The sequence below is a fragment of the Aphelocoma coerulescens genome (assembly GCF_041296385.1).
Source record: "Aphelocoma coerulescens isolate FSJ_1873_10779 chromosome Z unlocalized genomic scaffold, UR_Acoe_1.0 ChrZ, whole genome shotgun sequence".
Taxonomy (NCBI): domain Eukaryota; kingdom Metazoa; phylum Chordata; class Aves; order Passeriformes; family Corvidae; genus Aphelocoma; species Aphelocoma coerulescens.
In genome coordinates, this window is record NW_027184085.1 from 9,843,829 (window position 1) to 9,866,385 (window position 22,557).

At 41.7% G+C, this 22,557-nt stretch overlaps 1 protein-coding gene across 4 annotated transcripts in view; it reads left to right on the forward strand.

The window, feature by feature from the left end:
* Positions 1-1,605: 1,605 nt before the first annotated feature.
* UNC13B (unc-13 homolog B) overlaps positions 1,606-22,557 on the forward strand; it is a 206,156-nt gene continuing 185,204 nt past the window's right edge. For 3 of the 4 annotated variants that reach the window (XM_069001087.1, XM_069001089.1, XM_069001090.1), the window contains exon 1: positions 1,606-1,692. In XM_069001087.1, coding sequence (XP_068857188.1) covers positions 1,671-1,692 — 22 coding nt within the window. In that variant the 5' untranslated portion in view covers positions 1,606-1,670. Of the gene's footprint in view, positions 1,693-2,291; positions 2,373-22,557 lie in introns of those variants that run through there. The other variant, XM_069001088.1, reaches the window with a different exon arrangement.

A 22,557-nucleotide genomic window follows, 5' to 3' on the forward strand; every position in this document is an offset into this window, starting at 1 on the left:
CTCAGTGCTGGCACTTGCAGCTCCCTGCACTGACAGTTCCCATTCACACTGCTAAGTGGAAGTGTTCCCAGTCCCTTGAGTCTGCCTTTGGTAACACCCTTAGCACACAGTCTGGTTGTTTGTTTGCAGTAATATCATGGTTTATCCTTTCAAGTGGTTCCTCTTGGTATCTCAGAGATATGTATGTTTTTGACACATTCCCTTCAGTGATGCACTTCTGGGCAGCAGATGTAAAGGCAGAAAAACAAACTGTGCTGGACAGGGCAGAAATTAAATCTCCCGAGTCTAGGTGTGAACTTTGGGAAGGTTGGTTGGAGTTTGAAACATCCAACTAGGAGTCTTGTCCTCCACACTCTGTGTAGACTTTGGAGTTGTTCTAAATATTAATGGAATAGCAGTCACATTATATGCCATTTTGCTGTTGAATTTCAATTTCAGAAATTATTTGCTGGATCTTCTGTTTGGAACTAAAAGGACATTCTGCAGTGTTATGGCTATTTATAGTTTGGGATGAAGCAGCAGTAAAAGCATTAGAGGCGCTCAGAGAAAACTGGTAGAACTGGGCTCAAGGGAAACCATGTCAGGAGGTTCTTTCTGCAACAGGCAGGTGACCTGTGAGTTGCTCAATCAAAAAATGAGGATGCAAACTTTGGAGGGGTCTGAGAATGACTAGACAAGCAGAGAGATGGACTGGGTATTACCAACCACACAAACATACCAGGTTCTGGAAAGCCTCAGACCTGATTGCCCTTTGTAGCTGGAAGGGTATTGAGGGAGGGCTTTAGGACACCGTAATCACATCTGCTTGTCCTGCTTTTCCCTAAGTGTTGGTTTATGGCTTTTTCCATGTGGGGGGATACAGACAGCTGTTGTTGTGCATTAGTCAAGATTCTTCATCATCAGTTGAGGTCCTTCATCATCAGCCAAGATGGTGAAGGGCCTTGAGGGGAAGCTGTATGAGGAGTGGCTGAGGTCACTTGGCTTGTTTATCCTGCAGGAGACTGAGGGGCGACCTCACAGCAGTCTACATCTTCCTCACGAGGGGAAGCAGAAGGGCAGGCACTGATCTCTTCTCTCCAGTGACCAGTGACAGGACTCGAGGGAACGGCCTGAAGTTTTGTCAGGGGAGGTTTTGATTGGATTTTAGGATAAAGTTCTTCACCCAGAGGGTGGCTGGGCACTGGAACAGGGTCCCCAAGGAAGTGGTCACAGCACCAAGCCTGACAGTTCTAGAAGCCTTTGAACAATGCTCTCAGGCACATGGTGGGATTTTTGGGTTGTCCTGTGCAGAGCCAAGAGCTGGACTCGATGACCCCTAAGGGTCCTTCTCAACTCAACACAGTCCATGATTCTTACGCTAGCAAACCAGAACCTGTCCGAGCACAGGGCAGGTATGAAACCCTCCAGCGAAGACACATCCAGGGCGTTCCTCCTCCAGCGAGTTCCCTCACCTTTCAGGAGTGAAACAAAAGCCTGAAAAGAACAGAGGCGAAGCACGAAAATCCCGCACCCCAGCGCAGCCCGCCCGCCCGGCCGCGGGCTCCCCCTGACGCGTCCCTCGTCACTCGGCCCTGCCCCGGCGGGACGGCCCCGCCCCGGCTGAGGCGCCGCCGCCGCCCGGTGTCCGCGGGGCGGCATGAGGAGAGCCGGGGGCGGCTGCCGGGGCCGCCATGTCGCTGCTGTGCGTGCGAGGTGAGCGGGGCGGCGGCGGCCGAGCGGGGGGACACGCCTGGGCAGGGTCTGGCTTTGTCCTGGGTGAAGTGGGTCTCAGCCTCCCGGGAGCGGGGACGGGCGTGCCGGTGCCTCCCGGCTGAGCCGCGGGCGGCCGCGGCCCGGGCCGCCACCTGCACCCCTGGGCGAGAGGTGCCGCATGGCGCGGAGCAGGTGCCGGGTCCAGGAGCGGCGGTCCCGGCCGGGGAGGTCCGGATCCTCGGGAGCCCTGAGGAGCCGTGGCTGACTTTGGGAGTTGGCTCGGACACGAGTTGAATCGCTGCCGCCCAGTGAACGGCGCTGGCAGGAAGCAGTCTGCTGTCACTCCGTATACTCGCCTTAGAGCATGCATTGTTATTTCAGATACGTTCCTAATTACCTCCTCATTCTGCTGTGAGCCTCGTCCCCTTGCTGAACAGGTTGCGGGAAGCCGAGACTTTCTCTGCGCAGTGGGTTATAGTGCTGTCTCCGGCTTCCCATTTCTTGCTGCCTTGTGCTAGAAAATAATGATGAAGAAATCCCTGAGGGAAACCATCTGCCAGGGCTCACGCTACTGGGACGTGTCTCCCTGCACTGAACGCCGTGGTCACAGGGCGTCCCCGAGCGCAGTCGTGCCCTGCGGCTTAAAAGTGTAGTTTTAATGTTCTCAGCTCCTTTGCCAGGTATGATAAAAAAACTGGCACTCCTGGCAGTTCAGCTCTTCTTTCACGCACACTGGTTTGTTTGATAGCAGCTCCTTATCCAGCTGTTCGTCACCTTTTTGAGACAAAGTCCCTCTGTCGGTGGTGGCGTTGATAAAGATGCCCAGGAGAGTATCTTGAAGCATCTTGTATTATTTTGGGGAGAGCGCTGTTCTTGGGAAGCATGTCTGAACTAAGTTGCAGCCCTTTTATTAAACACATACTGTGTTTAAGGACTTAGGACAGGTGCACAAGTGCAAAGTTTATCTTAAAAATGCTTTTTGTACAATTCTGTGTAAACTGTGAAGCGCAGACTTCTCTAGCCCATTTTGAAGGTTTTGCCAAAATCTCTTCATTGAAGTTGAGTCTGATTAGCTGAAGGATGCTTATATGTGTTACAGGTGTTTCTTTATTCTTTTTGGTGGTTCATCCTCAAAATGTTTTCAGAGTGTTCTTTAAAGAAATGTGGGTTTGATACCACTTGAAGCTGATTGTCTTAAAAATGTATTTACACTCTGTTCACGAGGAATGGTGAAAGAACATGAACTGAATGATTGAGCTGCTGAAAGTATCTTCTCTTTTCAGGGTGTTTATTCTTGGTTTGTAGGGTTTTTGGGACAAAAGCGTTTCAGGAGCCTGGAATTATGCACTCTCATGTTTGATTTATTCTTTGGTTGTGTGTAAAGAGCTAAAGAAGAAACTTGAAGTGGCTGGTGACTCTGTGTGAAGAATTACTGTGAAAATTTTATCTTTTTTCTACTGTGTGAAGACAGTAGAAAACACCAGCATTCATTTAAATAGATGATACTGAGCAACTTTATTATAAGATTGCAGAATGTAGTCAATTTATGTCAAGAAACGTGTTTTCTGAAATAGGCATGACTGTAAGGATAAGCTGATGAGATCTCACAAGCAGAAACCATAAAAAATGAAATGGAAGTATGCTGAGGTAGAGCAGTCTGAAAAACAAAACAGGTACCAGGAGCTGAGATAAAACAACTGGGGCAAGGAGGAGGCGACTTTATTAAAATTGCCACTTCTTTAAAAAGCCCAACAGATGTCACTTTTCTTCATTTTTACCTGTACAGTGGAGTGAACTAATCTTGTTGAGACAGCAGTGAGCTGTTAATAAGAAAGTTGAAAAAGCTGATTTTTTTTTTCCATTCAAAATGGTCCACATGTAAGACTACATAATAGTGTGGGGTTGGATGGTGTAGAGCTGAGACTAACAAAGAAAGACAACAAAACCCCCATGGAATAAATGTAGGTGATTGGGACACTGTTAGTAGCATCTGGATTGCAGTTTTACAGATAAAGGAAAATGTGGAAAAAAAGCCCTAAGTGTCAGCGTCATAAGAAGCCTGGCAGTCAGAAGGATAGTGTTTTAATTTATTGATTTATTTTTCACCCCCCTTGAATTACGCACATTAATAGTATTTTAATGAATCGCTAATCTAAAACAGTGCTCACCAAACATGTCTGAGTGCTGCCTTTGTTCCTGAAAGATCAGCTAGCGCACATGGCTTCTTGATCTCGTGTTGAGTGCTACATTTCTTTTACCTTCTTGGAGAAGAAATAATTTTTATGTGTGGTTTTTTTCCTTTTTTCCCCTTTGTTTATTTGTTTTGATTTGCCGTTTGTTTTATTTGTTATTGTTTTGTTATATGGCATTTTCTGTTTGTTTCTTTGCTGTATTTTGTTTGTTTTGTTTTTTTTCCCAGAATCATTGAGCTATATTGGCTACAGAAATAGGAAGCACCTGACAGAAAATCTAAGCTCAGAGGAATTGTGAATCTGGGATTGTCTGCAGCTGTTCAGGGGATGTGTGAAATGAGTCAGTGGTAACGGGCTGTTGTAAGAGCAAATTAAGGGATTCTTTTGAAGCAGGAAGATATGCAGTGAGTGTAAGTGAAGTGAAGGAGAAAGGAAATCCTGAATATTACATGATTGAGGCTTTTAGGAGACTTCTTCGTATTTTGATTCCACTGCTTAAGTGCAAGAGAGATTGCATACACTCCTGTTCAGAGCAGCTGTGTCTGGATTATGTCTGATAATCTTCTCTTGGCATAGTTTGCTTTATTAGTTTGCATTTAGTGTTATATTTGTGAAAATAGCACATATTAAATAAAAGTAATCCCAGGGAAGCAGTCTAGTTTTTCACATCAGTCTTGCATTGCTAACTTTCTTGGCTTTCTCTTGTAAGTGTTGATTTTACCTCACATGTCAACTTAATAAAATTTCTTCTCCTGATCTTTCCTGTCTCCTGATGGGGAGAGGGGAATAACTGCTGTCTCAGCACAGCTTGCAGGGGTCATAGCAAAGGGGACCCTGCTGCGGCTGGATCACCCGGTCACTAGCTCCGTTTGTCATTGTCCTGACACATGCTTCATGCGCTTTCACTTGCTCATTTTTATTGCATACTACTTTGTCCCTAGCCCTTGCTATCTCAAGACCGATGGTTCTCTTCTAGTTTTTCTCCTCTGTGCTTCAACGTGGCTTAAGCTGTAAATTCACCGTCACTGTATTTCAAACTGCCTGACCTGCCTTGTCCACCTGATAATTATAATGCCAAGGATGTTGGCAGTGGGGTTCTTCCCTCATCCTTGTGCACAGTACCTGACTAGTCAGGGCATAGTGCTTTTGTGTAATTGTGCTTTTATCTTGGGGCCTGATCCACAGTATCTACGTGAGATTTGGCTGCCAGAGGTAAATGGGAGATGGACTTGGGTGAGCTCTTGCACTGTAGAATTTCAAGTTGGCTGCTGTGTGAAACGACACTGCCTGGAGGTTAGGAATGATTTTTTTTTTTTCGTTTGCCTAATTGTTATCTTGTGGCTGCTCTGAAGAGTTAGAAGAGCTTGTGACATTTTTGTCAAAACAGCTGGAGTGTTGGAATACTACTCAGAGAACTTAACTGTCCATCCCTGTACTGTCAGCAAAATTTGAGTTCCGGAACTGAACTGAACTCTGTTGACATTCAAGTGAAAGGAACAAAGAAGGGAAATGGAGATGGATGTTAATGATAACAGAAATGAAAACATGTTCATCTTGTGGAGTTCTTAGAAATACCTGTACCTAGAAGCCCAGTGGGCAAGTGTCAGGAGCTTCTCTTTAAAGGATTTTTCCCTACCTTGATATAAGGGCCGCGATTCACCTCAGTGTTCTCTGTAAGATTGAGTGGAGTGCCTCCAGCCTTCTGTTGTGACAGTATTCTCAAATGGTTGTAGAATTGAAAAAAAAAAAAACAAAACAACCCACCCATCTTTTTGTAGGTCAAAATGGTGAAGAAGAGAATTGGGCATTAGAAGTGGTAGCAGAAAAGCAGGGCTATAGCAGTAGGATATTAAAATAACATAATGATTCATTTAGAATTTGCTCTGTGACTATTATGAACTCCATTTCTGTAGTTGTCCGTAGTAAGGAAGCTACCAGTGTAGGTAAGTGTTGGAACAAAATAAAGTGCGTTAGAAATTTGGATAATAAGGCTAAGATAAAAGTGTTTTCTACTAAAAGAGCATTTTTGCGTTGTGAGTTAAGTTTGAAGTGTATAAAGCTGTAATTGGAGAGAACTTTTAAGATTTCCAGTTTTTTCTGTTGGTCAGTAAAACCTACAAACCATGTTTGGCTTTTGATGCACAGGTGATCATTTGATGTCCCATTTAAAATCCTCACTCCTTCAGCTTTGGGAAGTGTTACTGCAAGTTTAAACAAACAGTGTGGAATCTACTTTTTAAGTATTTAAGGATGATGAATTACTCGAAACCTCCGTATATTTCTCAGTGCAATGAAGGAACGGTACAGAGATGCTTCCCAAATTTGAGTAGTGTCTGCTTCCTCCTTGTTCTCATGGTGTACTCTGAGTTGACTCCTTCAGTTTGGGATCTGCCAGACCAAACTTGTTAAACCTGTTATTAGCATACTCTTTTAATATGCAATAAACTGCTGCATTTAATCAAAATGCTGAAAGAACCTAGTTTTAAATTGTGGCAGTCTGAGATCTAGTTGCAGCTTACACAACAGCATTGAAAGTCCAAGCAAATTCAACTGCTTTTTAAAATCCAGGACCTTAATTCAAATTTTGACTTGAATGCATGTGAAATGCATATGTCTGATGGCAAATGATATTCCTGTAAATTTCCTTTGAAATTTCTTCCCGCATATTTTTTTTGTGCCTTGTGGTCAAATTTTACTGTGTGTTTTGAAAAATACTTTAATCACTCAGTGAAAGCTGTTCTTGTTGCTCTTCTAAGAGATGTTGAACTGGAGGGATGTGTCTAATAGCTCTTTGTTGCTTTTTCTTTCTGATAATCCCCTGTGTGGTCTTGCAAACAGATAAGGAGCTGCTGTGAAAGTGTGTAGGGTCTTCACTAACTCTGCCTCTTTCTTAGGTTAAAGCTTACTAGGTAGTACCTGGCATTTTCTTGGTGTGGAATTGTATGTAAGCAGCTTGCTCTTCTTGCCTCTTGTTTGATAGGAAGATTTCTGGAGTCAGGAGTTTAAAAGGTTTCTCTTTAGCACTTGAATTTGGTTTTCTTCGCAGTCTTTATTTTCTGACTGTACTTCTAGAGTTTGTGAAGTAGTGAAAATTGCATTTAATATTGTTGTGTTGATCTCATCATTGTTAAATTGAGAAGTAAAATCTGCTTTACTGGTATTGTTGGCTTGTGCTTATCTGTGCATGCTTTAGCCGTGTTTGCCAAGAGCTTTGCTGAAGTAATGTTTTGCTTGTATACTGTGACCTGTAAAATTTGGCAGATGCTTTCTGTGATATGGATTCCTATTCCATAGGTATATCCTGGGTGTTTGGATCAGCTCTCTTTGCATTTAGCAGGATTTCAGACAGATTTTCTTTTCTCTTAGGCCCTCCTTATACCTGATGAGGCTGCTGTGCATATTTCTGCTTTTATTATTTGCCTTTTCACTGGCTTATGTGTCCTGCCTTGTTTTGTGTAAATGGCAAATGCCCAATTGAGCAGCAGTGAAATATGGCAGGCATTTGGAGTGGGAAACACCACTGACCATGGCCAGCCTCTCAACTGACTGTTGCTGTTTCACTGGATACCCACCGTACTATGGCATTTTACCCTTTATTAAGAATGTCCTACCCTCGTCAAGTTGCATGTCTCAAAAAATTCCATGTGTGCACAGTTTAGATCAGTCTTTCCAAGCCGGTGCTGAATAGCAGGCATCTTTTTTTTTGCCCCAGAACTTGAACTCCTTAGGCATTTCAGACATTTGTCTGGAGTGCTCAGTGATCTGTAGGTACCTGACCTCCTACAAGTGTGCTCTGAGTGTCACCTTGGGGATCATACTCTGCTCCTCTTGGAGCCTCTTTTCTAATCTCTCTGGATGCATTTAAAACAAAGGTCACTGGCCTACAGACTGGTTCACTGACATGTGAATTGCAGTTTTCTAGACCTCCTGATTTTTATTACTTTCACGCTGGATTTTTAGCATTATCTTCACTTGCCAGTGGGCTGGAAAGTACCTGATCTCACGGGTGCTTGCGTCTTCCTGGAATGGGGCAAATGTTTATGGGATGCCTAATGCTTTCTCACCATTAGCAGTTAAATTAGCTGGTGGGTTGGGAGGGCAGCATCCTTGTTGGTATTTTTTCTCTATTCAGACTTCTTGTTGTATTTAACTCTCTTGCTTTTCCCTGCATTTAACTTCCTACATCTCGGGCCACATAACCTCTGTCAATACAGTTTATTTCTTGTATTTTGCCATGGCTTTATAGCTCTTTCAGGTAGAATGAAATTCAGCTGTCCTTTTTCCTTGAGGAGTAGTGGCTTTTTGATCCCCTGGAAGACACCTAATAAATGATTCCTGAATCTGATTATGACAGTTTTGGTTCAAATTTATTCTTCTCAGTCAACTGGTAGTAATTACTCTCAATTTTATGAAATTACCCTCTCTGAAATGTCTTTCGTGTATTGCGAGGGATTGTTTTTGGACAGCCCACGTTGCATTTGATTTGATCACAGCTACTGCAGGTGACTATTAAATAATTGTTTTGTAGAAGAAAATTGGAGTGGTGATCCGAAACAGTTGTTCTGCTGCTTAACAGTTGTTGAGTTGGAATGCTATTTGCAAGTTTTAAAAGAACTGAAGAAGTGCTGGCAGGCATATGAGCTCTCCAGCATTTCTCTGTTTAACTATCTTTATATGAGTATTGCTATCTTCTGTGATGAGCAGACTTCAGCTAAATACATTGTGAAATACAGTATGTGCATCTATGTGTCTATTTCAGCCAGGAAGAAAGCTTCAAGTCTAATCCAGATTAAAAAAAAAAAAAAAGTTAAATTGAGAAATCTCTAGTTGATAGTTTCATAAAAAGATGGAAATGTGATTTACTTGGTGCATCGTAAACATCTGAGATATCCAACTCTTTGACCAGGCTTTCAAAACAGATTTCTTACTGTCCTTTTAGGTTATTTTCCCCATTATGAACTTTGAATAATTGAATAACTATGCTTCAAAATAACAAAACATTGAGTACCTACAGATATTAGTGGTCTTTCCCTTCTTGTGTAGCGTGGAGTGCAAGAGACCAACTGTGGCTAGAGGATCAAGTTAGATGATCAGAAGTCCTCAGCTGAGGAATTCTTTTGACTGATGCAGGTTGAACTTCTTAAGCACCATATTATGGCCTGGATTCATGTCCTGCTGTTGTGGAAAGTGGCAAGGAATCGGAGCACAGTACTGGCAGGTATGTGGCCTCTCTGATAGCTGGATGTGGGCATCCTGAAAATGAAAGGGAATGCTGCCAGCTAATGGTTGTGACTTAGTTTATGTTCCCTCTGGCATACTGCTCTCGAGTGCATGTTCATCATTTTGTCACACAAGTTGGGGTGGGATTTGGACAGAATTTGTGTGGGAATTTGGTCCATGCGTTCAACATGGAAGCATATGCTGAGAGAGTTTCAGTTCATGAAAACCCTGTGCTGAGAGAGAATTAAAGTGGGGCGGTGTCAGGAATGAATAAATGTTGCCTGCTTTGTTTGCAGGATTTACTTTTGCTGGCCACACTTAAATTTGTAAAAGTCTTAATATTGCTGGACAGGGTGCACGGGGTAGAAACTGTGTTAAAGGAGTTAAAAATCCTGATTTTGTTCCCTTTTGGATTGCCTGCATCTGGTGGGTCAGAGCATTTAAAAACATAAAGAAGGTATGCTGTTTCAACAGCTTTGTTCTGGCCTCGGTGTCTTGATGCTCTTCCTTGCAGTTGAACATACGTATAAATGGAAAGTGGATTGGCCTGGGATGTCTTGTCTGATGAAGGATAAGAGGAGGTGTCTTGTTCAAGATGATTTTTAGCCTAAAACTGTTGGTGGATTTGAAAAGAAATTTGGCTTGAAGCCTTGACCGTGTCCCTTTAAGGAGTACTGGTTTCAACCTTATTATGTAAAGCTCCTGTGACTTAACTCTCTTAAATCTTTACAACCTAAATGCTCTGCTAAACAGACTCCAACATTTCCACCATAGAGACCTAATTATTAGGTATAAAATAACTGCAGAATTAGGCTTCTGAGTATTGGCACACTTTTGTTTTCTCTGCTCAGGTCAGTGTAGTAGTACTCAGCTTAAAAACCATCATTGAAAAAAATAAAAATAATATGCTTTGTCCCTTGACTTTTGGGTTGCCCCTCTGTTCAGACAAAGTCTCACCATATAACCAGCCTGCTGTTGTCTTTAGTGGCATCTACTGAAAGGATTTTGGATCTGGAGCCAAGTGTGGTGGGCCATGAAAACCCTTCACTTTTCTGAGCCCTTGTGGCAGCACAGTGGTGCAGTCTGTATGCCAGGGATTCAGACATGCTTGGATAAGGCGAAGGGAACTGTGGAGGAACTGCATCACCTGGAACCTGTTCTGAAGCATATGTAGGGCTTTTGTCCAACATCATTACCAAACTCCATTTTTCTGAATACTTAAGTACTGGAAGGGCAAGGAATACAGCTTTTGTAATAGCTTCTCCCACCTAAGGAAAGGCACACCAACTTCTGCTGTTCTGGTGCTGAAGTTAGTATGCAGCTTCAGCATTAAAAGAAGAAATTTGTCACATATTGTAATCAACATAAAGCTGATGAATATGTAGATAGTGAATTTCTAGACAGAAACCTATTAGAGACGTTTTTCTTTCCTAAAGACTTGTATAAACTTCAGAACAAGTTTTCAGAAAATGTCCAGTCTTCAGATTTTCAGTACCTGCAATTATCCACATATAGTTACCACAGACGCTTCTGTTTCAGCAGCCTCAGTCCTCTGCAAACAAAGTCCTTGTGGAGTGTTACGGCTGCAATTACACACTGGAGAGCTACAAACCCTTGTTCTGGAAATCTTTAGTAATTGTTTCTTTCTAGAGGGCCAGGAGTACCAGACACATGGTGCCAAAGTAGTTTGTCAGCTTTGTGTGAGGAAGGAATTTGACTGCTGAGTAAACTATTACACACATTGTAGAAAACCGTCGTTCTTCTTTTGTTCCTCTTCCAAATTTCATTAGTTATTCTTAGTTGTAAGATTTCGTTAAAAGCGAGCAGGTGGTGTTCTTCAGGAGACTGTTTGGCCTCTTCACGCTTCATGTGGCTCCTCTTTGAGAGTCAGAGAGGTCATAAATTACTAGAAAGCCGAGATTGTCTTTGTTCTTGGATTTGGGGTTTCTAACACTACCAAAATCACAATGCCATTTTGTAGATTATTAAAGTCTTGGTTTTAAATGAAATTCTCAATATTTTGTGGTTCAGACATCCCCAACCTTGAGCTCCTGATCTGAACCTAAACTTGTAGCGTGATGCTTGAATTTGGCATGCAACATGGATATGGATTAGTAGGGAGGGAAAAATGGATATGAAACAGTAGTTTAATCTCAGCCTTTCCTACCTGGTATAACTTGCTGCATGTGCAGAATATTATTAGATTTTGACCTATCAAATTAAGTAAGTGGAGTCTGTGTATGCTCCATTTTAGTGGGAGATTTTTTGAGGAGATTAACTGCTTAGAAACTCCATAGTTATAAGGCCAGAATGGATTGTTGTAATCATCTAATATGACCCTCTGTAGTACATAGGGTTTTTTTAATTATAACAACCTAGGGTCTAACAGAAAAAAATCAGAACTAAAATTGATGAAGGATTTTTTACGGTTCTCAGCAGTTTTATGTTGATTATCATCATATGTGACAAATTTCTGCTTTTTATGCTGAAGTGGTTTACTAGTGTCAGCATCAGAACAGCAGAAGCTGGTGTGCCTTTCCTTCGGTTGAAGAAGCTATTAGGAAAGTTGTGCTCCTATCCTTTCCAGTACTTAAGGATTAGGAAAAATGGAGTTTGGTAATGTCTGTTACTTGGGCAGAGGCATGTGAATGTTATATTATGACTAATCCGACTATAATGAAAAGTTTTTACGTATTTTTCCATGGTTAAAAGGAAATCAAGACATGCTGTGACCTATGAGGTCGCAGTTTTAAATCAGGATATTGTTACAGTTTTGCTAGGTGGGAGGAGTGTGGTTTAACAGAGCTCGACCAACGGAACTTTAACTTCTGTTGTAAACTTGAGTTTGAAGTTACTGTTCTATATAAACCTGACACTTCAGTGAGATGCTGTAGGAACGTGTTCAGGCTGTATTGGAGGAGAGCAGCACATGACAGAAGTTTGAATATATACAAGTTAACCCTGTGTACGTACGCTTCCTGGGGGCCTGCATTGTGTATTTCTTTCTTCTCATAGAATGTCGGGGAAGAGCTGGTGTTGGGGATGAAATTGGGGTTACCTGATCCTGAAATGACAAGTGCTACAGTTCTATGAAGTAAACAATGTTAAACATTTGAATTAGTAGTGTTGAGTTAGTTTTCCAAGAGGATGCAAACACATTGGTGTTATAAAGCAAAATGGGAAGCTTGTGACTAAAGTGGTGGGAAGGGGGCTCTTAGTTTAGGACTCAGAACTAGCCCCCAAAAGATTAGCAGGAGTCATGAGGAGTAGGGGTTATGAGGGAAACAGAGATGATGTAGGGGATGCCCTACTCTATAAAGAGGAATAGAGGTGACTGGGAAAATTCCACTGTGGTTTGGTGCAAAATTGTAAAGCAGCATTAGTGTGGATAAAAGAGAACCAGCTGGGCTGAAATTGCTTTGGGAAGAGCTGATAAGAGATTTTGCTGTGATAGCACAAGAGATCTACTGCACGTAGTCCAGGATTTAAATGTGGATAAAAATCTTGTAACATGGATAGGAGCAAAGTGTTTCTGGATATTCTCACTGTGAAAGACTGACTCCCCACACCAGAGAATATATGCTGTTGGTCGTGGCTGGGGTACAGAGAGCTATGTTATCTGACAGTTTCACCATCAGACAGTGACTAAAGCCACAAAATTGATGGAGTCAACTGTAGATGTGACTTTGAGAGGCACAGAAGATGCTTCAGGGAAGTTGGACATGGAAGTGAACTTGGTTTGAATGATCACAACTGAAACTAAGTTAAGGTAAACAGATGTAGATTAGCAGTTGTCAATCCTCCAGGGAAACTGAAGAGGCTTCTTGGTGAAGTGAGGAGGTTGGATATGGAGGGCATGAAATTCAGGGAAGCTACAGGGGTAAATATTAGCATCTCAAATAACAGAAAAGGCTCCACCTAGGAAATTACCCCAGAGCTGATGATTCACCTGTTCATTGCGTCAGGATATGCTAAGCAAACACAGAACCTCTGAGAGGTGTGGGCAAAAAAACAGTTTGTAAGGGAAAGTGTGTCTTGAGGATCCGGAAGTCCAAGTTTAAGGCAGGGGCTTCCACTCAGCAGACAATGTGGCATCTTGCAAATGGTAGTAAAACAGGTAACAGAAGGCGCTTTGGTCACACAAAAAGGGGAAACAGCCAGCCTCAACAGGGGGTGGAATCAGACTTCTGTGCATGGGCACAGGGAGTTGTGTAAAAATGGGCTGGGTATGGTCCCTGGACTATAGGAATGGCTTCTTTTGAAGCTGAAAATGAGGCACAGGGGTAGGAGGAAAAATTTTAATACCCTGAATTTGAGTCTGGTAATCTGTATCCCAATGTGCTAAAACATGCAACACTTGCCAGAGAGGAATAGAGGTGATTTCTGTGGATTGGCAGGAAGATAAAGGAGATGAGTGATAAATGTGGGTAAATATGGATCTTATCTTCAAAAACAGGCAGGACTGTAACAATATGTAAGGTTTAAAATAAACTTCTAGGAGAGAATGATAAAAATTTTATATGCAGGTGGAAGACGTGTGAAAGGGTGTCGTATGAAATGTGACATGGGTTTGGAAGAGGAAGATTGATCTGGGCTAGCCTCTTGTTTCTAGATGAAAGCATGCATCTATTTGTACTACTGTAATATCTCACAAATCCTATAGCAGACTTCTTTTTAAAGAAAATTGGAATTGGCAAAAGACGTGTAAAGAGTATAAGGAGCTGGCTGTAGCAGAAGCTAGTAATGTTGCAAAGACTAGTAGGAGAAGCATATAGATGTGTTCCATTTGTGTCATGGCAAGAAAAAGAAAAATCTGTGTGTTAAAGGTGCTTTTAAGAAAAGTCCTAATTACATAGTAAATTTTTAAGCAAATAAATATAATGCAGGAAGGACTCAATGACCCCTGAGGAGAGTGAGAATGAAAATGAGTTGATATTCTGTAAAAAAACTATACACTTAGAGACAAACATTTCTGAAAAATGTGAAACTTAGTGAAAGGAGAGATGTTGGTGAGTCCTTGTGTCTCTGCACTATGCTGGTAAACAGAATCTGATGGGATCTGTGACTTGTGTCCATTAAAAACATCAGGAAATTAAACATGGGGTGAGGAAAAACATTGAGAGGGGGAATAGTGTTGACATAAGATATAGAAGGTATACTCATGCCATTAATTAAAGTGTTGGCTGGAAGGTAGGAATGATTTTGAATGGTATAAGTGGTCTAGGTGTTGGGAGAAGCAACATTAGAACTGGTGATCCCAAAGGATGCCTTCCATTCTTATGATCTTCACTGCACTAACTTCATTGTGATGTGAGTTACTGTTCTGACAACTAATTGCTATAGACAAACTGTATATTAAGGTAAAATTTCGATGTAGCCTTTTCCTTATTTATAAATGTTAATAATAAGGAAAAGAACCTACATGTGAAGGAACTTGCTCGTACTCTTTTGTTACCTAAGGCTGTTTATTTTGGTTAATGATTTTGATTCTTAGAGTATTTAACCTGGTGGATTTTCACCTTATTTTTTATGGAGGCCCAAATGCAAGCAAACAGCATGGCTTTCAGGAGGACAGTCTTGGGCAGACTCTTTGTCATTAGTAAGACCTTCTTATGGTTCAGTTCTTTGTGTATATGCTGTGTCAAAACAAAAGTATTGGCAGGTGAGTGCAAATGTGTTTGTGAGGTGCAGCTCTTTTAGATGGCAATCTGACTGTCCTATTTCTGCAATTTGTGGATGTCCTCCAGGAACCAGTATTGTCTGAGCAGTTTGTGAATGTGAAGATTAAAATCAGACTGCCAAAGGTATAGTTTGCCAACAGTGTTTTGTTATTAGATCTCCTGTTCCTGCCTGGAATCTCATTCAGTTGCACCATTACTCATACCCTAACCAGTTCTTTTACTTTTTCTTAATGCTCACAGTCAAGCTTATTTCTGTCTCCTCTATATTGATATTTTCTCTGTTTTGTGAAGCCAAACATAATAATATTGATTGATATTTTATGTCAATAAGATTGTATTAATATTTCAGTGTAAAATATTTTTCATGCTAGACCAATTCTCCTTCATTATTTGGTGGGGAAAACACAGGTGCTGTTTTTCCTGGAAGCCGGTAGTGGGATGATTTTGCTTAAAAAATACATATATAAAAACTTACTGAAACCACCACAAATGGGATGGTGCTTTATTTTTGTGTTTCTCTTTTGGTGAATATACTAGGCTTCTGAAGTTGAACAGTGATACTTTTTAGTATCATTTTTTATCTCGGTGCCTTTCAGGACAAGCTTGTGCTCAGTCCTGCTTGACAAGTAGCCGTGTTCCAGTTGGCTGAGTGCTTGCAATCCTGTAACTTAAATCGAAACTACCAGAAAATAGACCAAGGCTGTGATTAGGTGCCAATCACTACTGGTGTGGTTAGTCAGCAGCTCTTTTTCCAGGGTGCATCTTGTTTACACTAAGTCTGAACAGGGAGTGTAGAAATCTGAGTCACTGGGGAGACTGTTCAGGTGACTTTTGTTGACAGGAGAAAAGCACATGCCAAAGGACAAGCACACAAGTGGTTTTGTTCTGTTATTTCTGCTCTTTGGTACCACAGTACTTGTGTCTTCCAGCAGATGTTACCTTGGCTGTGACCAGGCTGTGTGATTTGAGCTAATAACCCTGGCAAGATTCTAGTAATTTAAGTGGCCTTTACCTCTGTGTACAATGTCTGAGCAGAAGCTGCATGTGCTCTGTGTTTTGGAAGAAATGATTCTGTAGGGAGGTGTATCTTATTTTCAAAGTAAATATGTCCCCCAACCCCCCAAACCTGAGGAAACCAATTTCTCCATTCATCTGGTTTCTGAATTACTATTAAGGGGTTTTCGTTATGTGTGGGGTTTTAAAATAATTTTTATATTTTCTCTTTTGCTTTTTTCCCCCCCACTGAAGCTTGTATTATAAACTAGTTGAGCTGTTGCTTTGTCATCAAGTCAGTTTACCAGCTCAGACTGTCTCCTAGCAGACTTGATACATTATCAGTCTGTCTCTTTTCCTGCCTTCTGGTGCAAGGATATGGCTTTCATTATGCATATTTCCTTAGTCTTTGGCAGCTGGAGGCATATGTGAGTTGCAGTCTGTTTTGTGTAAAATTAAGTAGCGTGGGTTTTGTTCCCTTAATCAAGGCATTTCCAATAACTTAATATATTTCTGCCACTAACTTAAAATAATATATTTCTGAACCTTGCAGAATTTGAAAGAAGGGCGCTGAAAATTGGAAGCCTCCTTTACTGCTCTGTTCAGTAGTATTTATCTTACACATTTAAGAGTTCTGTGAGATTTGATGGATTTAAACTTTTTTCCATGATGAGGCACAGATTCAGGAGTAGGATGCTCTCTTTTCTGATCATAAAGCAGTTAAAATAAGTTCAGGAGAAATCTGTAACCCATAGGGAAGCCCCTTAAGGCAAAGTGACCAAAGCACAATCTGACAGAGTATGTCTTCTGAGAGAGTCAGACACACAATAACTCACTCCAGTACATTGCACCCAAGCTGCTTTTTGACTAATAATATTAAGGCTGCAGGAGAATGTTGGAGAGGCGTGGCAGCTTGGATTACTGTTTAGTTCACCTCTTGGTTGGGGAACCAGGTCGCCTGACAGAGCTGTCTATATTGCCAGCGTCAGGAGGATTAACCTCTCATAATCTCTGTGATTTGAATAAGAGATTTTGTTCCTGTCCTCACTGCTCAGTTCAAAGCAGCTGCTGAGCAGAAAATTCAGTGGATCTTCAGAAATGTGTCTGTGTTGGTCAGCCAAAAAAGGAAGAAATAGATGTTGCAAGGATTTCTTTTTAGCAACTGATTGAAGCATTTGTAGGGTAAATGTGTATAGGTGGATTTAACTGTTCTCTGGAATCAGGGAAGTTGGCTAAAGCCTCAGTTTCCTTTTTGTTTGCAAGGTGTTCTCTTACACAAATAGTATCAAACCCATTTCTCCATCACCACACTCTGCTTCCCCAGCCTCTTGGAGACCAAACTTTGGACAAAAACAGAGTCTTGTAAGCATATCATAACAAAACTTCAGTGTGTGTTTGTTTTCCCACTTCTCAAGAAAAGTGTTAACTGATCCAGACCAGTCAGTTGGAGGTGATGCTCACCTGCCTGTGCTACGTCAGGCCAAAGCTAGGAGGGATTATGCAGTCAGCTGAGATGTATGTATTTGCCCTTGAGGACTGGTGGTGGTAGTAATAAGGTACTTAGCTCTCTGCTTAGAGCCCCACAAAACTGAGGATTTTCTTTCGTATATTGTGGTTAGGGGGAGGCTCTTCAGTGTTAAAAAGCCAGACTGTGTTTGCTGTGTCAGACAAGTAGCAAAGCATCTTGCCTCTCTTTGATAGTCCTTTTCTTCTCCATGCAGAGTGATACGGGTTTGCTTGTGTTGTCTACTTTAAAACATCTGATACTGCTGTCAAGTGACAGCAAGTGTGTATAGCAAAATAGCTAAACTATGAAGTGAGGTAGCTGAAGCATGCATTCCCCCTTGCTGTTGAATTCACCTGAAATTGTTGGTACCCTTAAGCCTTGATTATGTTGGGGATGAAGGAAACTTGGTGGTAGAATAGACCATGTGAAACTCTGGTTTCTAAAATGTCACCTCTGGATCCTAAGCCTAGGGACATACTAATTTGTAGAGTAGGCACTGCCGTATCATGTCATGGTTTTTCTGGGAACTGTCTAGATATTTGTGTGGATAAGCTACAGTCTAATGGGCTTCTTCTGTAGCCCTTACTCTCATGATATGGTTTTTCTCAGTACAAACTCTGGCTGAAGCTGTGGAAAGAGCCCTTGGTCTGCAGGGTGCAAGACATCTGATTTGGGACCCAAGTGCAAGATGTCATTGATGTCAAAGTGGTTCTTTGGGAATTCCAGCATCTTATTTGAGCAGTGGGACTGTCAGACTTACTGAAGCAACTGATGCTTGGGAGCAATGAATTGCATATCTGACTGGCATTGTCATGGTGCTGGTAGGGGGAGAGGCAGTAACCAGAAGGCAAAATCTGTGAGACAGCAAAAAGGGTTTCTGTGGTATCTTTCTTGTGAATATTCTTGTGTTACTTGGCTGTGGTTCTTCGTGGAGAAATAGGACGGGAGAACTGACAATTCAGAGCCTTTTCTTGTTGAAAAAAACCATCTCAAGACAGTTGGAATGCTCCACTTTGCTCGGGCAAATGCCTGGTGAGGTGACAGCTAGGAGCAAAGTGAAGTTTCAGGTAGATGTTAACATGTCTGTGGAAAGGTTATGAAGGAGCAAAGCACAATTCTGAATAAGCATCTGAGGATGCTGACTCTTGCCTTGCAAGAATTAACTTGTCAGTTTTCACTGAGATTGTGATTGTTGCCAGGTAAGTTGAAAAGGTGAGTAACGAGGTGAAGGGCTCCCTGCAGAGCAGCGTGCAGGCTGGATGCACCTTTTACTCCAGCACTGGCTGTGGGGCTCCTGAGAGCTGGAGCACATATTTTCTGCACAGCCTTTAAGGACAATAATGAGATGCATTGTGTAGAGATGAAACATAATGAGATGCATTGTGGGAGGCTGTCATTTCAGCAAGTCCTAAAGTGGACAGAAGATGGCTTATGATTCTCAGTTATTGTTCTAAGTACCTGAAAGATGACTTGAACTCATGGGGTTTTTCTGTTTTGTGCTGGCTGGAGAACTGTCCTGGACAACCTGCCAGCCATCTGAACTGGGGGACCATGCATGCAGGAGAAAGGGGGATAAATACACTCAAAGACTGGAAGAGCATCTGTAGTGATAGGAATTTCTGGAACAGTGTTCTGGTGTTGGGAGTTCCTCTCCTCTCTTCAAGTGCCACTTCCTCCTTCTCTCTCCTGCTCACCATTTCACCACAGAGGCTGCCTGGATGTAGAAGCTTCTGTACTTTTTCTGGTTCCAAGTACATTTAATGTAAAAACTGGAAAATATTTAATGGGCTTTTGACACTCTGGATTCACTGGCAGTGCAAATCTGTTTCAGGAGGTTTTAAGGTTCAAGACCTGCACGTTCCTACTTTCTTGACTGCTTCCGGCATCTGATTCCAGCTTTCTTGGCTGTATGGTTCATGAATACACTTCTGTTTTTACCCCTCCCAGAGAGAAGAAACAGTATTGTCAAGCTTATTTCAGCTGCTCTTTATCTGAATCAATTGAAAGCTTCCTACTGCCTTTCAGGAAGCTTTTTCTGGGATCAGCTGTAAGCAACTTCTTGCAGCCTCTATTGCAAAGCAGAAGTTTCACTAAGTGCTAATGTTTAATGTAATAAAGATTTGAGCTGTGGTTTACCAAATAGCTTATCAATGTTTTAAGCATTTTATTGTTACAATCTCCTGAGGCTGTTTTGGATAAAATGATCTGCATGTTTTGAAATGCTGGATTCCTTTCTCGGTGATGAATGGTCATGGTGTATTGTATATATTTTGCCAGTGTTCTGTGCTAGATTTTTAGTAAAATCAACGTATTTACTTAGAAGTTCAGAGATGAGGATACTTCTAGGTTTTGGGACCTGTTGTTTTGTGAGTCTTCTCCCTCTTTTCCTCCCTGTGAACCCTGTCCTAGTTGTTCTACTTCAGATACTGTTTTCAAGCCAACAAAAACAGCCTGACCTTGCATCCTGATACTACTTTCCTGAGAAATGCTGGTGTAAGAATTCGGAAGAGGAATCTGATATCTACGTCAAGGAAGGAATCAGTTGCAGACCTCTTTAATTTTCCCTTTGCATTTAGTCCCCTGTGACTGTTGCTTTGTACAAATTGCATATATAGTTTAAGTTCCATTTTTCCTGTTCTGTAGTTCCCTGGTAAAACTCAGTTTGTGTTTTGGATACATTTCATTTTTCTATGTTCACAACTGCAATCCCCATATCTTCTGCAGCACGACTTTAATTTTTTTTTTTCTAATTGCTGTAGTGTTTTCATCACCTGTGAGTTTCTGTTGCTGAAATAGTTCAAGGAGTTAAGTCAGTGTGTCAAATCAGATCTGGTAACAGATTAACCTGTAAACAAGACCTAGATGTGTCTCTTAACTGTCTATTTTGTCATTGAAAGTGTTTAGAAGTCTACTTACATTAACTGCCTAGTACATTAAACCTGAATAGAAAGTAAATTGTCATCCCTTCTGTCGCATAAAATACCTTTTAGAGAAGTAGACCCCTTTAAAAGAAGGATACTTTTGCTGATGAGGATTGAGTTTTATTATGAAATAACCCCCACAGTTAAACAACTCTTGTCAAAGGATTTGCAAAGTTTATATGCTCCTCCAGGTATGCTGTGAGAATGTGGGGAATATGTGCAAATACCAGAAAGGGTTTCCTACACAGTTTTTTAATTTGTTCTGTTTACATTATCTAGTAACTTTGGTAGGGGTGGAAGAAATGAAACACAAGCTCCGATGCAAGCTGAGCTGTGCTGTATACACTTACAAAGTTTTATGCAAAAGCTGAGCTGAAAAGTGACAATATTTGCAGGAGGTATGAAATTACCTGCTTCACTAAGGGGATCAGACTGGATGTCTGAGCAGAATAGCTACATGTGTCTTTCATTTTATAACATATCAGCACAGTACATTAACTGTGGGTTTGCTCAGGTTTGTGTAGATTTGACATCATGCTGTCCTGCCAGCGCTCCCAAGTTTATGTGTGTGAAATACTGGGGAATAGTCCAGATATCAAGTCACTGTGCTGTGTTGCTCTGATGTTCATGGGCTATGGCAGTAACAGAGATTTAGACAAGACTGTTATGTATGTAGATACATTTACATATATAGCTTTTACATATAAAAGCTAGGCATTTTCTGCTTAGATTTCAATACTTTGCTTGCCAAAGTTCATCCCATACAAGTGAAAATTCTGTCAAGAAACAAATGTTGGGGTCAAGTTTAGTAATGAGAGCCAGGCAGCAATATCCCTTTGGGACTGGTCTGTCAGCCCCAAGTTGTGGAGTGTCTGGACTAGGGAGGGGAGCAAGTGGGGTGCTATCTTTCTGCAGGTTGTGACTCTTGTGTGCGTGTGAGGCCTGGATCTTAACTGACTGGAGAATTTACAGAGGAACAGGGAAGCATCTAGTGAGGTTTGGCAGTGTGGGGAGTCGCTGGGATGTGTACTTTATGTAGTGCTTTCCTGGAAATCCTCTATGAAATGGTGCTGAAGCTTGAATGGGAGTATTGAGTATGTGTCTCCTTAGCACAGAGATGTGGAAAACCCTGCAAGCAGTCACATGTCCCAGCTGCTATCAGTCACTGTCCAGTGGGCAGGAAGGGTGGAGTGGCTGGTAGAAAGCTGTTTGTTGGAAACTGTGTTATAAATCAAATAAACGTAGTAGTTTTGTTTTTACCCTCTGGACAGGGTAATAAATTTGCAGATCATCTGATCAGGAAGATGCTAATTCATGTGAATTAGGAAGAATTCTAATTCATTTTCAAGACATCTGGCAATACAGAAATCTCTTGGGTAGATCAATTTGCTATCACAGACTACAGATTAGAATCTCTCTTTTGCCCACCCCCTTCCTGAGGAGAATCCTTGAGTAATGGCTGGTTGCTGAAGGGAACCTTCCCTTTGTTTGATGTGGTTCCTAAGGCCTTGGGAAGGGCAAGTCTGTCTGTCCTGTGGGCATTCAGAGTGGTCAAATTGAAGAAAGTTCTTTGCTACATGATTGAAAACTGCAATATATTAACTCTGCTTTGTGGTATGTTGTTTTTTTGTTGGTTTTTTTTTTTTTTCATTTCCACGAACTATTAAAAATTAATGAACTCATGTCGCATCTATTCCATTTATTCTGGACTACTTATTAAAGCAGATCGATTCCTCGGTTCAGTTGAGGTAACCTTGGCTATCTGGGTTCCTGCATAGTTGTCTCAATCAGAGAGGTAATGGATTTTGAAGAACTGTTTCAAGTACGAAGTCAGAAAAATTCTGTCCTTAGATGCAACCTCAGTTCTTCGGATACTGTTGAAAATCTGCCCTATATTCCTGCTCTTTGCCAGTTACCAAGCAGAGTGGCATTTCACACTGGTTCTTCTTTCTTCTGGCAGCAGAGCAGTTCTTTGATTCGCCCAGCCCTCCTTTCACATGAAGCAATTACAGAACGTTATCCCCTGTATACTGTGAATTCAGTCTCAGCTTTTAAGACTGTTGGTCCATGAAGGTACCCACTGTGCTTCCCTCATGTCATTCTCAAAGACAATACACTGAGGCATAAAGTACTCTCTTCCCTGCTTGAGTGGAACAATGTTTATATGTAAACCAGTAGTTTGTTTTGCCTGGCAGAAAAACAAAATATGAAGTAATGGATGTGACTTAGGTCCTGTGTCTCTCAGTGGCCCTTGAGGCTGTAGGAGCCTTGCCTGCAGTAACCACCCCAGCTCTGCGGGGCTCTGCTGGGAGAAGTTAGAGCCCAAGTAGACCCTGCTCTGGGCTCTGCAG